General features: G+C 39.5%; 1 protein-coding gene across 4 annotated transcripts in view; it reads left to right on the top strand.

Moving 5' to 3' along the window:
* shroom2a (shroom family member 2a) overlaps window positions 1-21,652 on the top strand; it is a 37,999-nt gene that overhangs the window by 645 nt on the left and 15,702 nt on the right. Inside the window, exons 2-3 of one of the 4 annotated variants that reach the window (XM_084354990.1) lie at window positions 1,856-2,022; window positions 13,356-13,504. In XM_084354990.1, the coding sequence (XP_084211116.1) occupies window positions 1,879-2,022; window positions 13,356-13,504 (293 nt within the window). In that variant the 5' untranslated portion in view covers window positions 1,856-1,878. Of the gene's footprint in view, window positions 1-1,811; window positions 2,023-13,355; window positions 13,505-20,570; window positions 20,663-21,629 lie in introns of those variants that run through there. The other 3 variants (XM_084354989.1, XM_084354991.1, XM_084354992.1) reach the window with 3 other exon arrangements.

Here is a 21,652-nt window from a genome sequence, read left to right as displayed (position 1 = left end):
ATTTCAAGTTAAAGTGCTGGTTTTACACGATGATTCGGTCACAGAGTTAAACCAGCAAGTCTGTTGAACTGAGCTCAGTTTTGCTTATTTGTCGGTTCAGGCGAAGATGGTTTCCATTGTGCTGCTCGACATTGTTGTTGTGTTTAATTCTCTCTCACACATAAGAGCATTAAGTTTAAGTCAGCTTGTCTGGAGTATGACAACAGGTGCTTACGCATCGTTACAGATTTTCTAAATTAGTGACACAAGGAGGCAAAACAGCTTTGACCAGCGAAGTTACTGTTGTCTTACTACTCATTTTGTGTTCCTTTCAAATTAAGAGCACATGTGTAATTTAAAACTCAGTCAGCTTTAATAATAAATTATAACCACGAAAAATAATCAGAAATCTATGGAAAGGCTACATCTTAAATGTAAGCCCTGGTAATGTTAATTTACAGATTTGCCTCGAGCTGTGAAACGTTAAATTAATGTAGAAATCTTAAGATGACAGGCATTTGTCTTTAAATAGTATTTAATAAATGCTGGTGAAATGTTAGTATAAAGTGTAAAAGCATATTTTTTTAGAGGAATGCAAATTCATTTGATCAGATTCTCCACATAATATACACTTTACATATCTGATCCTAAAGGATAACTGTCAAGAAGCTTATTTGAATACTGCTGGGATCCCATGCAATGACATCATACAATGGTATTTAGGTTATTGCCAAAATAAATGTACAGTCAGGGATATAGTTATAGTGTTCAAAATTGGCGCAATCTTTTAGCTTTTTTAGCCATTTTTTTGTTAGCTTTTGTTTATTATAATGGTGGTGCCATGTTTGAATGTGAACTTAGTGTATTACTCAGCACATACATGCTCTAATCGCTTTCCTTTTGTCCTGCCTTTACAAACATTATTGTCAGTGATGCCAGTTAAATCCCACACAGTGTAAAAGACAAAAGGCTACTAATAAACCAGCAACAAGTATAGTACACATCGTAATCAAAGTCAATTTTTATGTATTTTTATTTTTGTAATCGTGTTTAACTCTAATGATGAAGGTTTTTTATTTCATGCATCAAGCAATGACACAATAATCTGTCGCAGTACTGTTTAATAATGAAACGGTTTGGTCTAAAGCAGACATTACAAAACCTAAAAAATGTAGGGAATTTAAATAAGTACATAGAAACACATGGTACAAAACAAGGTCAGCTGTGAAAACATATATTTAAAAAAAAAAACCAACATAAATTGTACAAAGAGAAAACAATTAACAGTTTAAAAGAGAATATTTGAAATTGAATATTTTCTGAGTCATGAAATATCTTTTTAGCCTCTCCAGCCACCGGCAAATGCTTAGTTAGCTTTGTTCATTTGTTCATGAATCATGATTGTAGAACATTCAGTCTTTTCCGGTCACGCTCAGGTTCAGGAAGGCTTAAAAGATCAGCAGTATAGCAGCAGCATATATGTGGCCAGACAATGCTGAGCTGTGAAAGTGATCAGTAAAATCTTGATCATATCTAGAATGCTCTGACAACCAGAGTACAGATGGTGGAATTGGGATAATGTTATTTCATTATTCACCAGTACCAATAAAGATCTAGTTAAAACTTTCTGCTCTTGCAAGGCTATTTGGACACAGTTCATCATCAGCATAGCACTGGGACAAAACATGCTCGCAGATGATGTGCATGATAGTTTTATGAATAGTAGATTAGGACCAAAATTGAGCCTTTTTAAATACTTTTTAAATGTATTTTAGAAAAAGATCTTCTATTTTGTTTGGATGTTCTTTCATGCTGTCTTTACTTTATAACAGTACCATGGATACTGAGGGATATAAAAATGATCCACACTACACAGAAGCGGAGAGCCTTTGGCATGTGATGCAGAAATCAGGAGATCTGGATCCAAGGAGCAGAGATGGTGAGGGCTGGAAGCTGGTGGAGGTATATCTATCAGGAGGAGCACCATGGGGATTTACACTCAGAGGGGGACTGGAGCATCGAGAACCTCTGCTCATAACCAAGGTAAAGGCTCCGATAAAATAACTCTTTTGATGTCAAAGACAGCTGTCCACTGAAAGACAAAGTCATACATGTACAAGATTCATTTCTCTGCAGTGGCAGTAAACACAACCCACGTGCCCCCTGATAACTGTGCTATATTCAGAGCTTATCAACATGTTTAGCGTGACGAACAATAGAGCTAACCGTGATAACCAGCAGGGCTGTGACTATGCAGTGACACTCCCTCAAGGACACACACACTGAAGAGCCTCTTGTAGCAGAGATGCTAAATTGGCTAAATCACAGGTACCCACACAGTAACTTTGTCAGAGGCCATAAATGAGCTTCTAGTGACTGTCGAAGCTCCACCAGGCTCTCGTTCCTACAGAAAATCTGATATTAGCTTTTCATGGCTGGCTAGCTCAAAACTACCAGCTCTGTGTTGCTCTCCATGCTAAACTGTGTGGAGGTCAGTTACTGTCGCCATTTTCCCCAGATCCTCCATGTCACACACTCCATAGCCATGAGGCTACACCTCTTACAGTGTGTGTGTCCTGTGTTGCATTTTTTCTTAATTTATCTTGTCTGATACTAGAGCATGAAATGAAATGTAGAGGACAGAGGATGATATGAGACAAATTTTAATATTGTGAACACAAAGTACTGTCTTTTCTTGTTTGTAACTATGCTAGTTGCGTACTGTGTTGGTTTGTTGGATAGATTGCCATGACATCCAGAGGATGAATCCTCCCTACTGTGGTGATTATCTACCTTTTCCATCAGTGTCACCAGCAGGTCTAAGTTTTCACTTATTCAGTGAAATATGCTAAGTCATGGGAACATGCTAACATTTACGTGCTAAGATTGTAAACTTGGCAAATATTACACCTACTTAACATTCATGTGTTAGCATTGTCCCTTTGAGCTTATTAGCATGCTGATGTTAGTATTTAGCTCAAAGCACTGCTATGCCTGAGTATAGCCTCATGAGCTACTGGCATGGCTGTAGACTGTTATTCTTGTGTTAGTGCAGTCACTCATCTTTTAAATTCATACATGCATTTTGGACATTTAGCTACTCTATGGAGAGACAGTTAAATGTGCAATATTTTTGTAATTGTTGTTTAAAACATTCAAAAAATGATACATTTTCAGTTGAATGACAGTTTTGACGACATTGAAGACTTTTACGGATTGTGTTGCAGATATATCCACTGAAGTAAGCGCGCTAACCGTCTAGCCCTGGCCTGTCCTGTCTGATAATATCAGTTTGTACAAGAGCCTGAATCCATCTTGTCTTGGTACAAAATCACCCTGGTACTGTCCCTATCATAAAACTCACCAGTCATAGAGGCTGTGTTATGTCCTGATTCAGCTGTGTTTGCTGAGAGGCTGCTGAGCACAGATGTTGTCGCCTGCTCGGCTCTCTCCGAGTCAGTTAATGGGAGCCCTACCTGCACAGCTAACTGAGCTAACTAGCTCATGGCAGCTACAGTTAACGATTACTCTTGTGACAAGCTGCCTCCTATTTGTTTGGAGGTTAAATTTAACAGGGGGCCACTTCTTACATATTGCACTTTTAACGCCATTCAAGTGGGATCTGTGCAGTCTTGTGTCTTGTGGCTAGATGAAGCCATGATGTAGAGCTTTGTTTATTTGACACATTTTTGCTGAATGTGTTGTAAAACCATAGTTCTCTAAAGTCAGTATTTTATATCAAGCTTCTCCAGAAAATAAACATTCAAAACGCGTACTGTAGCTGCCATGACTTTGTCAAATGGGATGTAGGAGAGGGAGAGTATCTAAACATAGTGCAGCCCAAGCAGCTCTGAAATCACACCGTTACCTCACTTCTCTGTTGACTGTGTAATGATTTACTACAAAAGACCTTGCTTGCTAATTTGACGTGGTACAATACCAGCACCTGTTTGTCGGGAGCCATGTCCCTGCCTGATTTTCATCTGTTGTTTCAGTATTTACCCAAACGGGGTCCAAAGTCCAACTCAGACGGATGAAACTCAGGATCTCAGGCACCACATGGGCTTAGAGCGATACAGTTGGGATCATCTCCACCCTATTAACGCAGGTTTTACAAGAATGTAATTCAGATGACTAGAATTCAGAGCATTTTAAGTCTTTAAGCTGTAAGAATAAATGGCGTGGTCACATTGCTGAAGTGTGGCTGAACCATTACCCAGTTGGATCACCATTCTTTGGTTTGATATTGACAGCATTTCATCGTTAATGTTTTGTCACTCAACGCCACATCCTCACTGCAAGGACCAACGAAAATTGGACCTGTTTGCCACTAATGGTGAGATTGCTCAGAACTTTTTAAAAGCCTTTACTTTTAACCTTTTGCCTATATAATCACAACCCAGCGTGTACCTGGCTGACACAAAGAAATGTTTCAGTAACCTCATAAAGTAAATTCGCCACGGAGTAGACTTAACACATGTTTGTCAAGCTGTCTTGAAGTGCGTCAGAGTTTAGCTTGCTGTCACTTAGGCCCTGGTGTGTGTTATTAGATCCCACCTGGACCTTTGCTTTCTCATATTTTTGCGCTGGGTTGAATTTCAGTTCGGAGGGTAGCCATGTGGTACCAGGAGCAGGGGAGGAATGTTGGAGCTTTGTTTGATTTTCTAAATACTGTGAATTATCTGTGACAGCCTGAAGCCCGTTGGAATGGCACGATGGGATAAGTGAAGTCAGGATTAGTGATTTGTTCTCTTTTGGAGTGGCTCTCAGATTATAGCCATTGCTTTACAAAGGTATTTTGGTGAATTATGTCTGTTCACTAGATAAAGGTGCAAGTAAACCCTTACAAAATAACAACATTACATTGTAGCCTCTAGAAAGGTCTTCATTGTGTCTACAAACCACTATCTGCTTAAATGAAAAAAATGTTTGAGGCCTCTTTTACCCAACATTCATCTGTCTAATGACATAAATGTGTGGAGATACTGCAGACATAGTATGCACATAAGCCTATATGCACTACCTGAAGCACTTTGCTCTCTTTCTGGCACATTTTTTTTTACATGATGATTTCAGTTGAACAATATTGTTGGCTGTTCTTTCACCCATATGTTCATGTATTTTTTTCTGAGTGCAGTTTTAAAATAACAAATCTTGCCTGAACAGGTACGGATTGCAGAGATGCAGGAGCTAAGCCCTGGTCATAATGGTTGTCAGACTTGATGTAATCTTATCAAAATACAACCATTTTGTATTATGCAATTAAACATTGTACCACAACCACCAACATCTACCTACATATACTTCAGCCACAATCCACTTTGTCAGACTACATCTTTTCAGTAATCATCAGAGATGGAATGTTACTAATAGTAGTAGTAGTAGTAGTAGTAGTAGTACCATTTTCTGCTACTTCACATTTCTACCCCACAACATTTTGGAGGCAAATATTGTGCTTTTACTCCACTACATTTATTTCAAAACTTTAGTTACTAGTTACTTCGTAGATTAGATTACATTCTTCATCAGAGCCAAAGTAGGACATTTCTCATATATATAAGTTTTTATCTGTATTCAGGATATAAAAAAACCCAATGAATCCATTTATTAGAAAAATGCTGAATATCAGATCCAGTAAACGGCCCATTATACACAGTGTATACATACACGTAAATATGTGTGCAGTTTTCTTTTTGTTTGTACTTTCGTTAGCTACTCTTGCCCTCTGATCGCGGAGCAGAGAGAGGCACTGAGACAAGGCACTCGAGGACGTGCATAAAGTCCCATCCTTTGGACTGTCTTGGAAAATCTCACCCGAGTCCTTCACAAAGAAATGCACAGTTCGGCAACATTAAACAACAAATCATCCACAGGCTTGTACAGACAACCGAGAGAGAAGGAGAAGGTCTTATTTTTCACGTCACGTTACAATCTGCTCACATACTGCCAATAAAAGTGATTAACACATGTAAATTACTACAAAGTGTTACATACAGCTTTTTGCTTACTTTTTACAACACTCACTAGTAATCATAAAAGTCCACTTGGCATTGCCCTTTTTTTTTTTTTGTTACATCTTATTATTAGTTTCACGTCTTTGTGTTTGATTTTGGTAGGCACGTCTGCATTTTATTTATTAGCCTGAAATACGCAGTGTTAAAAAGGGCCTAGATTAATGGATTTTGTTGGCAGTTTTCTCATCTAAGTGCATTCTCACTAATTGCTAAAATAAAACATAGACTTTTAAAAGGGCCCACAGTTTGATGAGAGGTCCAAAGTATCAAAGTAAGTAAGTAAAAAAAAAAAAAAGGTCCTGGATCTAATTAAAATTCTTAACATTCCACTCATAACTCAGGTTATGCTCGAGGTCTTCATGGACTTAAAGTCCTTAGTCTCAATAAACTTATATAATCCTGTTTTACACAACACAGCTGGGCATGCATCTCATACATATGTTTCCTCTGCCAGGATCACATTTTATATGGATGAAAATATTGTTTGCTCTTAAAGAACCGGTGCCAGACACAGTGCAAAAATGTTCTGTTCTTACATGCTGTGATAAATCGCCTTCAGGTAAACAGGTTTTACCAATTATTGAATCCTTTTGTGTGACAAAACTGTGGGCTTGATTTGACTATTTTAGGATTGCCCAACCACTGGAGCCAAGATGATTTATAACAGAGTAGGGCTATGGCTCTTGTATGGAAAAAAGTTTCAAGGTCCAGATAGTTTTCTATTTGTAGAAGTCAGGATTTTGGAGGCTGGAATGTGGAATGCTAGAATGATTATTGATCAGGCAGAGGAGAAGAAATGGGTCACTGCATGCTCTGTACTGTAATTCCCTTATATTTACAGAAGATATTACATGTAGTTTTGTAGTATTGTAAATGTTCTGTATCCTTATCTTAAAGAATTAGGGCTCAAAGTTATTTCCATATATATCCCATCTGGTATTTAGGAAACAGAGGGTCACTGTCTTCTGTAAAAAAAAAACAAATAACACCCTTTTCTGCTACCTTACAAAGGTGTTTTTAACTATTTTTGACAGTTTGCACAATCTCTACAACATGTTTTTCTGTTATGAAACGGGCCAGTAGTTTTTGCACTTCCTATCTTTGTGACTGAACAGGCTGTACTGGGGACAGCTGTGCTTTGGGCTTAATGCTAAGTTGCTCACAATGATGTGCTGAAGTTTAGCAGGTAGGTGTTTATTGTTGCACTTGGTGCTCAGCATCTTAATATAGCATGTTGGCAGGCTTATATTTGCTAACTAGACATAACACGAAGCATAGCTGAGGCAGATAGGGGATGTTGTCCATTTTGCATCTATTTGGTTATAAATCAAAGTATTGGAAAAATTGAAATTCACCTGTCCATTGTGCTACATGACAAGTTGAGGGAATGCAGCAGTGGTTACAGATTGCCCTGGTAATAGAGAAAAAGTCAGAAGATCAGCACAATTCATCCTCTGGGCTTTATGGATATCTGGACAAAGTCTCATGCAAATCTTTCAAATAGTTGTTGAAATATTTGAATCTTAACCACAAATGGAATAGTTGTTATATTTCAGTCTGGACCAAAGTGATGGACAGACCAACATTGTTGAGCCAAAATACTAGCATGGCTCAAAAATTTCACCTCTTGGGAACGATGCTTAAACTTCAACCCCACGGATTTGGCAAGCACAGTTATTGCTTGCCACAACCAATTTAGTGAGCAGCAAGAAGTTCTCCAAAGGGCACAGATGCTTAAAACATCTGTCTCACTTAGAGAGACACATTAAACTAAGAGCAAAAACAACTGTGCAGAGGTCAGATTTGGGTTAGTTTGTTTATGTGGTTGCTGGGGCCTTGTCAAACAGCAATGAACATCGTCAGTGATGTGTGCAGGCAGTGCGTAAAACCATACAAGAGGTCTGAGTTCAGTGCCCTGTCAGCTCGCTGCACAGGACATCTGTCAGCAGAAAAGACACATTCCTTACCCTCATCGCCACCACATCCTTCCCTCCGTGTCCCACAGAGAGACATGAGGCTATTTTTGAGGATACTCAGGCATCCAGGATGGCTGCAGTTTGACTGATTATAGCCTGGAGGAAGATGGTAAACAAAGGACATGGTATGGTTCATGCTGATTGGGTTGACAAGGTGAAAAAAGTTTGAAAAATGTTGATGTTGTGTGAACTCTGTCTTTATTTGCCCTCTGTTTTCTTTTATGCAGCTGCTTGACATTGTTTATTGTTTTTATTTACATTCTTAAGATATTTTCTTATTGTGGAGCAATGTTTCATTTTAGGTTGTATTGAATAAAAGCCACACTGTCACCACCTATGATGTGGGATGCATACAAAGTGGTACTGAGGGGGAAAATCATTTCCTATTCCTCATTTCTAAGGAAGTGCAAACAGGAGAATATATATATTTATATATATATATATATATATATATATTTATACAGCCTACTTAAAGTATTACAATGAGATCATAAGGACAGAGCAGAACCAAATAAAGGAGTAGCAATTAAAAAGTGCAAAATGAGATAGATGAGATCTATTCAGAGGAAGTTAAAAAGAAATTGGTATTTCTAAAACAGGGATATTATGGGGCAGGAAGTTAGGCAGTGAAATTAATGGCCTATAAATTGAGGAAGCAGCAGGCAGATCATAAAAATAAGATGCTCTCAAACAAAGAAAAGACAATATAACTAGAAGAGAACCAACATAGTTTTGAAGAATATTATAAAGAACTATACTTGCAACCAAAACTACATAATGAAAATGAAATAGAAAGGTTTCTTAAGCCTTTGAATTTGCCTATTATCACAAGAACAAAAAAAACCCTGGTTACTGACGTCACTGGTAACGAAGTGAAGGCAGCAATATCCAGACTCGAGCCATATAAGAGCCGAGGCTCGGACAGCTTCACGGCCGAATGGTATAAATCTTTTAGTGAACAGATAACTCCAAGACTGCGTCAGATATGTAATTGGGCACTTAAAAAGGGAGAGATCCCCCCCTCATGGAGTGAAGCCATAATTTCAGTAATACCAAAAGAAGGTAAAGACAAACTAGATTGTAAACGATACTGACCCATTTCAGTGTTAAATGTGGATTACAAAATTTTCATGACAATATTAGCTAGAAGGATAACAAAAGTCTTACCATCTCTTATTCTCTTATTGACTTTCTCAGGCCAAGATAAATGTGATTAAAACAAGTTTTGGTTTTTGCTTTCCCTATATGATTAAGTTTTTTTCTCCCCTGTTGACTCGAACTGTTGTTGACCTTCTCTGATTCTTTGGAGCCACAGTTTACCATTCCTATCTGCTTAGTCTGAACTACTGACATGCTCTCCTGCCTGGTCTGGTCCCAAATACTGTCTAATCAAATATATTCTAGAGTTTGCAACTGCCTAAAAAGGTTGTTCATGTATGCTACAGCTCTGCAAAATATAGTTGAGAAGAATCTTTCAAACAGAGCAGCCAGGTGAAACTTAGTCCATCTATGAGTGTTTTAGAGCTGTATATCTGAAATATATGTCACACAGTTTGTAGTTGCAAAGTTTAATTTTCCCCACAATGCCTTAAAGGATCATTTCACTAAAAAAAAAACAAAAAAAACTTTATGGCACCAAATAGCTTGTTCACCGTAATCCAAGTCTCCAGAAGCTCAAAGAGTCCAAACTGATATGAAAAGACGTTATCAACACCCTCGATGTGCAGTCAAGCTTGTGCACCCGGTTCAGACAGGGTGCACGCTGAAATTTTAGCTCCGCAGCTACAGCGCAGATTTTGGCTTTTAAAGAGTGTAAATAACGTCTTTTAAAATCAATTTGGGCTCTCAAGGCTTCCGGAGACTTGAATTATGCCAGACGAACTGAATGGAGCCATTTTATGTTGTTTTTGTTGTTGTTGTTGTTGTTGTTGTTGTTGTTGTTTGGTGCTGTTTTCAGTTGTTTTTGGACATCTTAAAACAAAATAAATCTCTTTCCTCTGTGCCTCTGAGCTCCATTGTTCTCCAAAACCAATAAAGACGCATCAATTAGCCACAACATTGCACTGTGTGACGCATTCTTCGTTCCCATGAACATTAGTCAAGAAGTCATTTTAGGTCGGCCTCACATACGTCGTCCTGTTACCTCAAATATTCACTAAAGCAAGATCCACAACTGAAAATAGTCCCCAGTAAATGCACTGTTTTAAGTAGCGTGAACCAATGGCTCTTGGGCTGATTGCCCCACTGCCATTGGTCAGAATGTCAAAAAAGCTGTTGTATGTGTTATTGTCGTTTTAGCAAACTTCTGTCCGTTGATTGCAGTTAGCAATCCCCTCCCTCCTCTCTACGTCACCACACTTGCACAACTCCTTTCTTTTCTTCAAGCATTTTTCATCGTTTGGACTGTTTGGTAGTACAAGCTGTCACCGGTAGCACTGGAATGGGAAACTTTCCCTGTTACGCCAGTGCCGGTGAACAGGAAGATCCTGCTCTCTGCATGTTCACAAGCAGAATCCTGATTGGATAAAGTGGGCAGGGATACCAGGAAATGTCTATTCTCTTTTACCACATAAACAGGGGGAGGAGAGACATAGGTTTCTGAACAAACACTCTGTAACAGTGATTTTGAACATACAGTACTGCCAGATTAATCCTGTAATACAGTTTATGACCTGGCCTCCAACACCCCAAGACCATACTTTAATCTTGCATAACCCATAACCACAAATTTTCCCTTGTGAAAGAAAACCAGTTTGCCTATGTGATGTCCATTTGGTGCTTGTGGACCTCAGTAAATACATTCAACTTGTGTTACCTCATGAGAATGATCTTCCAGTTTCAGTGGAACGGGGGTGTTCTGTGTCCATTTTAAACATTGTAACTTACTGTAAATGCATCAGCCAGTGATTCATTTTCTCTAGAAAACATGACCATATCAGGAGCAGCGCAGGAATCCAGCCAGCCATCATAAAAATCCTCAGTCCACCCTGCCTTAACCCTGCCTTCAAATTGGTATTATAGAAAAATGAACAAGGGCTTTGATCGGAGCCCTCTGGGCTCTGGTTTTCTGTTTTAAGGATAAATGCCATATAACACGTAATGGTCTGTAAATGTACACATACCTCTGTAGTTGAGTCATATAACCCCCTCTCACAGGTTGAGGGGAGAACTGATAATCAGCTGCAGAGCTTGACTTTTGCGTGTTAATGTGCCAACTGCCAAGCACGTTCTCCCTGCTTTTCTTTGCACACTGAGCCGTGCTGTCTCGCTGACTTTTATCAGACTTCATGCGTCAGTGTGAGGACAGCACTGACCTTAACACTGCGTACATCTGACACTTCAGAGACCTTGGCTATAGCTGTGGTTCTGTCAAACTAATGTCTTATATTTGGTAGTTCTTCCCTGGAGGTATCAGTAGACTGTACTCTGTTCACTATACTTCCCTTTGACATATAGTTTGTGTTATTGCAGGTGTCTGCCCTCAAACAAACACAGAACCGTTTGTTTTTACATCATCTGCTTCAGCTGCTTTTTGAAGTATTTTTATAGCCTTTCATCCTTTTCTTCAGAGACCGGCCTACCTGCTGTTAACTTTGATAAACACTGTGTTTCTTCTTTCACTGTTACCCTATAACATACCTCAACAATGTAAACAAAAGACTGGTGGCTTTTGGTGCATTGGTGCAAGTCCCCAAAGCGTTTTCTTCTTTGTAGTTATGCAGCCCTCGGTTGTGATAACTCGACTGCCATAAAGATTTGCTCAGATCATAATTGCAAGTCATAGTTTCTCTTAATAGCCCACACATTAGAGAATATTTAGCTGTCAGATCCAAATTTAGCATTTGTGTCTGACAAAAAGAAAGTACTGTAGTTGACAAGACAAGAAGTGTGAAAAGATGTTCTTGTTTACCTCGGTACCTTACCATGCAGACAGTTTAGGCTTTATTTCTCCACCTGTGAAGTTTCTTCACAGTATCTTGCAATGTTGTGACGCTATTGTGCTGACAAAAATCTGTCCACAGGCAGACAAATAAAAAATCAAATATCAAAATGCTCAAAATCGCCTCTGTGTTAGTTTCAGCTACAAAAGGTGTCTCCAGGAGCACATTTTTCCATGGTGACACACAAGCATAGACTCCCAAACTAAAAAAACACTTTACCGGCCGCCGCTGTCGTGTCTGGTAAACACAGTATGGAAGCTACTACATAGGGTCTAATTACAAGAATCTGCACCACTGTAAGGTTTAAACATCAGGGTTTTGCTTATCACACGATTTAAAGTGCTGAGAAACAATAAATAGCACCAAGGTTAGGTCATTTGAGGTTACTTCATCTCTTTGACAACACTGTAGTAGGAAGCCACTGGACATATGAGGTCTTTTAGCTATGCAGATGCGGATATTCAAAATTTGGCCGATAGTTGATAATTGAAGCAGATATATTTTTTTTGTTGTTTGTTTTGTCTTTGTGTTATGTATTGCCCCACTTGTACCAAGAAAACAAATAAAAATTCAATATCAAAAAAGTTACTGAACTGTTTTTCAGACCTTTGTTACACATCTTTGAAATAGCACAAATTCATTAAATGGCCTATAATTTGACCTTCTTACAACTCCCTCCTCAAAAAGAACAATTTTCAGTAATTACATAGTCTGATAAACTGAGGGAATGGATGTCACAAGCCTGTACCTCATGAAAGCGCCAGTGCAAAATGTATGCCATAAAACAGATAAACATTGGTCACTGCCATCCATAAAAGTCTTTTTATTTGCAGATCAATATACTATGGCAGTCAAACAGGAGAATATCAGCTAATAAAATGTTCAGCCTGTGGGTCGTGTACTGTCTTTGCAGTGGTGGCTTTCCTGATAAATGCAAATGTTTTGCACACGGTACATTGAAAGGCGCAATTGACAATTGCTGTGCAGCACCTGCTCTGCCCCCAGTTCACATCGTGGTCACGTCCACCTTCCAATTGCATTCATAAAGATGGTTTAATGTCTAGAGTCATTTTTGTCTCATATTAATTAAAACAGAAACAGAAGAGTATGTAATGTGTGCAGCAAACAAATTAGTAAGCTAACATTAGCTAATGCTGCTACTTCAACTCAGTCAGCTAACATTTATCTCTTGCCTGATTTTTGTAGCATGTTATATCCTTAGTAAACTCTTTGTAGAGCTTCCTAAGTTCGATTCAGAGGCCCGGTATATTCTTGTCATAGAAACAGATTGGCTGGTGGAAGCTTCATTGCCACAGCCTCCTGTATCATGCCTACTCTAATTAGCAAACTTGGCGGCAGGAGTTGGCTTCCTAAAATATTTTTGGTGTCTCTGCAAAAGATTGTGTTTAATTCTCAATTTTCCATCTGTTGTGTTTATGTTCCAGGTGGAGGAGGGCAGCAAGGCAGCAGCTGTGAGTCTCCAGGTGGGAGACGAGCTTGTCAACATCAACGAGATTCCCCTGAGTGGCTACAGACAGGAGGCGATCTGCCTAGTGAAAGGCTCCCACAAGACCCTCAGTCTGGTGGTGAAAAGGTAGGTAACCAATCCCCAGTCCCCCCCTCTGCCCTCTCCTCCTACATCTGCCACTGTCACAAGTGCACCACCCCCTCAGTGTAACAGGTCACCATGGTAACATTTCCAACAAACCAAGGTGACAAGAGGAGTGGAGGCCGAGGATTGTGGCCCTCGCAGCTGTTTGTCTACGTAATGTGTCTCTAGCCCAGCCTGTGCTTTTTGGGACTGTTGGTAGCTGGATGGTCCTGTTTAGCCAGGTTGTTCTGGGTTGCAGTCAGTAGGAGTTCATGGTTTACGACACAGTTTCTCATGATCAAGGTGAAAGAAGGAAGTGCCGTCGAAGGTGACGTCATTTAGATCCCACACAGGCAGTTGTAGGAAGGACAAACGAGGGGAAGTTTTGATGCAAATGATACTATTTGTCACTGAGATTCTTTTTCTATCAGTCAGGTTTCACACCCTCTGTGATAAGTCATTACTAGTTTGCATTGTTTTATGTGGAGCACTCTTTCCTACTGACAAGAGAACAGACTTGATGAACAGCACAACCACAAAAGATGGATACATTGACTCTTTTTGTCATAAACCAGTCTTTGTGACCTATTGACTCCAAGGTATTGTTTAGGCTTCATATCTTGTTTAACTGAGGAATCATTTGTCAACATAGTGCTGGAGGCCGTCTTAAAAATGGCCTTGTTGTGTATGAAACACTGCTCCCATTGTCTCTCTTAGCCATCCGCATTTCTTTCTGTATTGTATCATATCATAACGTAATCCCTGAACAAATCCCGCCGTACAAGGAAGTTCACTCACCATTTATCCTTCCACAAGGAAGGATAAATGGTGAGTCTCACTCATTGTTTTGTATTCTCAATAGACGTGTCTATTATAGGATCTGGGAACAAGGATGCATACTGTCTATAACAATCTGTGTCTATTTGATTACTTGTGCTATTGTTGGACAACTTAAAGGCCTTGAAAACATATCTGCTCAATCAGCCTCTTACTAAGAGTAATACAGTCCTACATAAACAGCAATTTACTGCCAAAGTTGGAACAGTTTTGGTCACTACACGTGTAAGATTTCTAGATTTCTGTATTTCTGATTGTGTCATTGCTTTTCACACTGGTCTGTAGTGAGCTAGGCTCAGTTGGAAAAATATGACGGGACATTCTTCTGTGCACCATTCATGATCTAGCAAGCGTTTGAATAACAATCTGATGACTGTTTGGTGTACCTATCCTTTAAGATATGAAAAAGACTGTGGGATTGTTTGCTCATATTGCCACAGTCACCGTCAATCAAATTCAATCACACCATACTCATACAGAATTGATACAGAGTCCGAACCCACTCATACAGAACCAGACAATCGTTTTTTATTTTGATATTTAAGGATGTTTTTTTCCTTTACTTATAATGCAAGCAATAATGAGTTGTAGAGAATGAGAACTATTTGCCACACCTCCCTTTAAAGTTGTCCATTTAACCTTCATGAACATAAGATTTACTGCAGGTTGTTGTTGTCTTAGACTGCGTTAGTGCTAACTAGATGTACCTAATATACTGGCAGCTGAACTTACTTTAAGTTAAATTACTCCTGGCTGATTCCATCATGGATGTCGAGATAGAAATTACCTAATATATTAATAAATATTTCCAAAGTCTCATGCGACATGGCTAATTACTTGCTAGCTTACTTGCACAGCCACTACAACAGAGAAACATACAGATGTAGACAGTACACAAATTAAATCCCAGCTCACAGCAGTGTCAGTGAGGCAGTTTATTCAGGACTGCTATATATAAGGGACAAATCTCCATTTTATAGTCCTGTGTCTCTAGCCAGAGGCTTTAAAATGGAGAAACAGAGTGAGAAAGGAAGTAAATACTGGGTAGATGAAACCACAGGAGGATAACTAAAGGATCTGGCCATTGTCATTTCAGTATGTTTGTAATCGTAAATGGAGAAAGACATTTCCTTACAAGGACAGGTCCTATTGTTCATATTGCATTTTACGCAGACTTCCAGTCCCATAGGACGCTCTTTTCCTTCTGCTTGTCTATGTTGAAGAATTTAGTGTGTTCTGACTGTCTCAAATAGCATCTCCAGTCAGTCATTTTGCAGGGCTACAATAACAAGTCTGTGTCTGATTTAGAGCACAGCATAGTGATAGTGGTTCATTACAGAACCCCAGAGCTTTAACTGCAGTCTTGTTCTTTTTCTGTGTGCTGTGTGCAGAAAGCTCTGGTGTCTGGGTTTTGAAGCGTTTCACACTGTAGCATCACACGTCACTACCTGTACCCGCGCTGAGCCCTTGTGTTTGACTGTAGCTTAATCTGTGCCCGAGCATGTGAGGTGTCAACTGTAAAACACCTTTCTTTTTATCTCAGGGATAATGTTGGATAGTTAAACGAGGATCAGGAAGCTGTCAGAACCTGCTCCACTCTACAGGTGTGGTCTCTTTACAGACAGCACAAGGGAGGAGCTTGATTTTTTTTGCATGCAGTGACTAATGTGAGATCGTAGGTGTAATGTCATTTGGGAGAGGGGAAGGGGAGAGGCTTGTCACACTGCACACAGAGAGAACAGAAAGGTGTGGTTATCTGTGGGAAAGCATCTCGGCCTCTTTGCACAAGCCTCGACAAAACTACTACACACTCTGTGTCTCCACTTCAGTCTGTCAGATGAGGGAATCTTAAAAGTTGTACAGATATTTTTACACTTTAAATATCACTTTGTCAAACTGATTGAAAATATCTCAGTACCAAACAAAACCAGGGTGTAGGCTAAAGTAAAATTGCACGTTTTATACAAAATTTGTTTAACACTTGCCAACACAAACTACTGCATACAGTCAAACACTACAATTGTCCCACATCTACACATTGTATTTTCATGCATTCCAGCTTGCTATTGTTACGCTTTGCTCACTATAAAATCCAAAAGCTGTAATTTGGCTAAATGCGGCAAATCTTCAATTTAATTCTAGTTAGCAATATGTCATTTTGAAAGCACATTTACTGAAATCAAAGAAACAAACAGCACAATCGACACATATTTTCACCCCTGTAACTATAAATATCAAAAACACAGATAACAGAAACACCAACAAGAGCTATATCCGTCTATATCAAGTCTACCTCTTGATTTTAGTGCAGGTTGAATTTTATTTAGCATCAGGACACCCGTAGTCTGGTTTACCTTCCTTTCCCTTTCCTTGAGTCACCAACAGCACAGTGAATGATTAAATTTTACAACATAAAGATTGAATTGTGTTGTAGCGTTTGGTTTCCCCCTTCTGGCATTGTTACAGAAGTACCACACTTACTAAGATACTTCATTACTTAGCATTGGAAGAGAAGTCTACTGCAGCAGATGGCTGTGTGTTTATGTTTTACTTGTTACAGCATCAAAAACACTGTTGCCATTACCATAACACATTCATGTAGATGAGTTAGGCCTGCACAGAGGTTTGCTGCAAAATCCAATTATACCTGGAAAAGCTTATTGGCCTAACTTACAGAGTAAGCATTCAGCAGGGGTTGCAGAGCAGCGGCTTACATTTACCGGCCTTTGTTTTTCTAAATAAGCCTACGTAGTATGTTTGGAATGCAGAGCGCTGAATTCTTGTCGTAAGTAGATTTCTTAAAATTGTTTTGGACTCAGCTGAGGAAATCATTGTTTAGAGATTTCATTGTAGCCCTGTCCTAACTGCACCCCCCCCATCTGTTTCTTTTTGGTTTGTTCCATTGCCAAGGTAAGTTGACAAAGAGTCACTGAAGTAGCTGTCACTACAGGAAGAAGATATCATTCAAATCTTTTTGTTTTTTTGGAAACTGTGCAGTCTAATCAAAGAAAAAGCACACTTGCTTTGAGCTGTGATGGTTTTTTTTCGCAACGTGACATGAAAAATGTTTGTTCTTAATCTTAACCAACATTTCATGAGGTACGTGTGTGAGTCTGGGGGAATGAATGATTGTTGGACGTTATTTTTTTTTTGGCAGTATTATTTTACCTCATAGGCCAGGCTTTACAGTACATATATGTATATATATACTGTTTATGTCAGTGCAAACTACAACGTAATATCTATCTTTTATAGTACTTGCCTATTATTTTCTGAGACAAACCTCTCATCTTGTTAACATGAGAAATGTTTTGTCTTGCCATTGTAGGAATGTACAATCAGATTAGGGCTGCACAATTAATCAATATATTATGGAAATTGCAATATAGCCAAGTGCAATATCCAAATCCCAGAAACTGCAAAAAAAATAATAAAAAAAATAAACTGCTACAGGGTTGCCCCAGCATACAAATCTTATTCTCCAGATGTAAGAAAACACATTTGTTTGGTAAAGACGTGATGTCATGATGTGACATGTTGACATGTTCACATGATGTCACGTTTTTTTTTTTTTTTTAAATCAGCACATCATGGCTGACATTACATAAGCTTTTAATCAACTCACAACAGGTTTGACTGTCCTGTGCAGGTTTGCTTGTGCAATTATATTGCAATTATTGCAGTATGTCATTGTGAGGGACTACAGCCAATCGCCTAATTATTTGCCGTTGTTGCTTGGCTTGTATTCTGGCGTCTTTCACACTTAAGCTGTGATAGTGTTACAACAGGTAACATGCAGGCCTAACAGACAGGTTGTTGATTGCTCATGAACTGTCATGAACGACTGTGTTTAAGACACAGAACGTGGAGGACTTGGTTATGGTGATGTTATTCAGACGTTCACCCTCAGACAAAAGCTTTCCAGGTGTTTTGGGCTGTGGGTCAGTGCAGACAGCCGGTGACTTGACAGCTGGTATGCCACTCAGCCCAGGAATGTGCTGGTCATTACATGCTGCTCACGGTTCACCTCTCTCACCCGAAACATGACTGGTTTGATTGTAGGGTCTGCTGAAGAGGGCCTTTGTCAGACCCTCAGGGACCAAATGGAATCCACCGGCTCACCTGCAAAGTGCAGGTTGGGTGCATACAACCTCAGCATCTTTCTGCCCTGTACTGTACATGATGCAGCACTGCATTTAGCCAGATGTCATACAGTAGTAAATGCATCTACCTGTTGAAGTCACACATTGGATAACCTGTTGTCACATGTCTTTTCATTAGAAAAAACTCACACTTTGGTCAGATATGGTTAACATTCCATACTATATGGGACGGAGTTGTTAATCTAGTAAATATTGCTCAAGTTGAAAACAATGAAAACCTTGTTTGGGCTGTATGCTTGATTGCTTCTCTCACAATAGATCACTGTGAATTTTATTGCCTTCCTATCAGCTTTAGGTTGCAACCATTCGTTGCTAATCTTCTTGCCTGTCACCAGACCTCTTGCTGGTGTGCCAGAGCACGTTTCAAGAACAGAACACTTGTTTGTCACTCAAATAGGAGTGTTTTCTCTCATTTATGCCACTTAGCATGGTCATTATCAAAAGCAAATGTTGATACAACTATAGTCTGTACAGCTGTAACTATCTGTACAATTAAATTGGCAAACAATTGGACATATTGATTTGGATTACTTGGATTTCCATATTGCAAAGATGTAGTTTTTGCATAAGAAATGTGTTGCAGACAACTTTACTTAACATTGTATTCTGGTGTATTAAGTTCATGAAAATTTAGAAATTAAAGTGTTTCTTGGGCCATTCAATTCAAACTGCCCAGCACCTGGCACACCTCTATCTTCAATTATTTCCTAAACGAAACCAGATATGTGATAGATTTTTATTATAGAAGTCGTTGGAGATTTGGAGCATGAGTATCCAGCCTGTACTGTAAAATCCCAGGCACCGGGCGTCAGCTTTGTTGACAAGAAATGCAATTTCAAAACAAGTTAAAAAAATGTGTACACATTTATCTATTAGGCTAGCAAATATAAGGCACTTATCTGCAAGACGGGGCACGGTCTGTTAATGTTGTCACTTTATATCTTCATTTTTCACTTTATTAGTTTTCCAAATGTCTCACTAAAGAACAGAAGTTGAAACTTAGCCCCCTGGCAAACATTGGTACATTTACGCAAATGCTGATAAATGTTCTTATGCTTAGCTAAAGGGTATAGTTTAGGCCCTTTCTAAAGGGAAAGAGGAAACTCACACTGCTAATTGAGCTGAAATTGTTCTTCATTTAAAGGTGCAGTATATCAGAACATTTATTGAAAAGATTCGAAAGTATGCATATGAAACAACTTTAAAGCACCTTTAAAATAAGCAAAGTCCACTTAGTCTTAACACTGAGTCACAATGCATTTTGTTGTCTCAATGTCCTCTGTGCAATCACAGTAAAGTTGAAGTTAACCTTTTAATCTTTTCAATCTAATCACTTAATACAATGTAAATATTATATTTGAGTAACAGCTATTTAAATAGAAAGAATGCTATTGAGGCAATCTAAGCCCAATGAGCATGTGGCTTAATTATTAGGTATTAATGTATGTTCTCATTCATTGGACCACAGCTAAGACGCCTAACTAACCATAACCTGAAATAATGAGTACAGCCAAAATGTTTGAATGCTAAGTTGTATCCGCCATGTGTTGCTGACACCCCTGCTTGGGCAGTTCCAATTCTCATTACCCAGGGCTCTCAGGAAACGGGGTGCCCTTCCACCCTAGAGAGCAACCTGTTGCCATAGTAATGGTGGAAATGCATGTCTGCCGCACAAGAGGGGAGATGGGAAGAGAAGAGTCCGGCATTTCATCCCGTGATTAGCATATTAGCCCCTTAGAGCCAATGAGACAAGGCAGGTTACGGGAATACTCCAAAGGGACTGGCTGTGGCGATGGCCCTCCTCCTTCTCTTACACTCTTCCACCCCCCTCTCACGGGTAAAACCCCCGTAATCCTGAAGGAAATCTCCCCTCCGGTCAAACTAATTCTACCCACAGAAGTTTTTAGCCAGGCCCTCTCTGTGTTGAATGTTGTGTTTTTGGGTTGTGGGCTTGGAGGTGGTTGATCAGTGTTGTGCGATGATGTTGAGCGGCCTGCATGTCTCTTTATTTTGGCTTGTCTTTGAAGTGTCTGTGGAATGTGGTGCCTGACCAGCATGCGGGTACAACTGGTCTCACCTCCAGTCTAATATCGTTGTATGGTCTTTGGGATTACACATTTCTTCTTTGTGTCCATTTTGAGTCCCTTCATCCAGATGTTTGGTGAGTCAATATGAACATTTTTTTATTTTTTAATCACTTTTTGGATTTTAAACCTGCGACTTCTGTGTTTGAAGGCCGTCATACCTGCTGCCTTTTGTCAGTGACTCACTGGGGGACATATTGGGGCCTTCTTTGGTTGGTTTTATGACCCTAATACTCTGTTATTGTTCCGATTGTTTTTGTCTTATCATTCAGTATGAGGTCATCCATCATTTAGGTTAAGCCATGATCAGTGAGACTTAGCATTGCAAAACCAAATGCAAATTAATCTTTGAGGGAAAAGGCTTATAGGTAAAACAAAATCATCGGTGAATATCATGACCTAAAGTATTATTAATTAATTACCTGTGAGTTTGTCCTTAAGTTTAGCGGGTCTAGTATACATGCGAGCTGTTTATTTTTGAACGTGGACTGGTTGGTACCGGATACATTTGAAGTGAAATGGGGCTCCGAAGTGATCACTCAGAAAACAGTCTCTCCCCCTGCCCCCATTCCAGCCAACTGATTCACTTTCCTAGCATATCTGTGCCGGCCCAGCTGTAGCCCTGACGATAGGCCTAATAAAACCAGCTTCATTTGCATACCAATAGCAGGCGCCATGTGTGGCTAGCTCCCAGTGCCCTAGAAACACGGACTGTGAGGAGACAAGGAAGACTGAGCTCCATGTTGGCTTTTCTTTGTCCTCTAAATAGGCCTTAACTTTAATCCACAATTAATTTTGTGGAATCGTCCCACTTTATCGAGCTTAACCAAATCTCTGTCTCAATCTGAAAATTCTCAATCTATTAAATTAGTGTCGGGTGCGAAAAAACAGAAAAGCTCATGTTATTCGTTTCACCCAGTAGTTTGTTTTCAGGTCTCCATCTGAAGGAAGCTGTTGTTTGGACCTCATGTCATCAGATCATTGAAGGCCTTTAGACAAGGTGACTGAAGGGGCAGGACCTCCTGACCTCATGGCTTTGTAGGGCAAGTCCTCAGCCCAATGAGAAC

This window comes from Pagrus pagrus (genome assembly GCF_965226575.1).
Source record: "Pagrus pagrus genome assembly, chromosome: 6".
Lineage (NCBI taxonomy): Eukaryota > Metazoa > Chordata > Actinopteri > Spariformes > Sparidae > Pagrus > Pagrus pagrus.
Note: the sequence above shows the minus strand (reverse complement) of the source record. Positions and strands in the feature narration are given on the sequence as shown.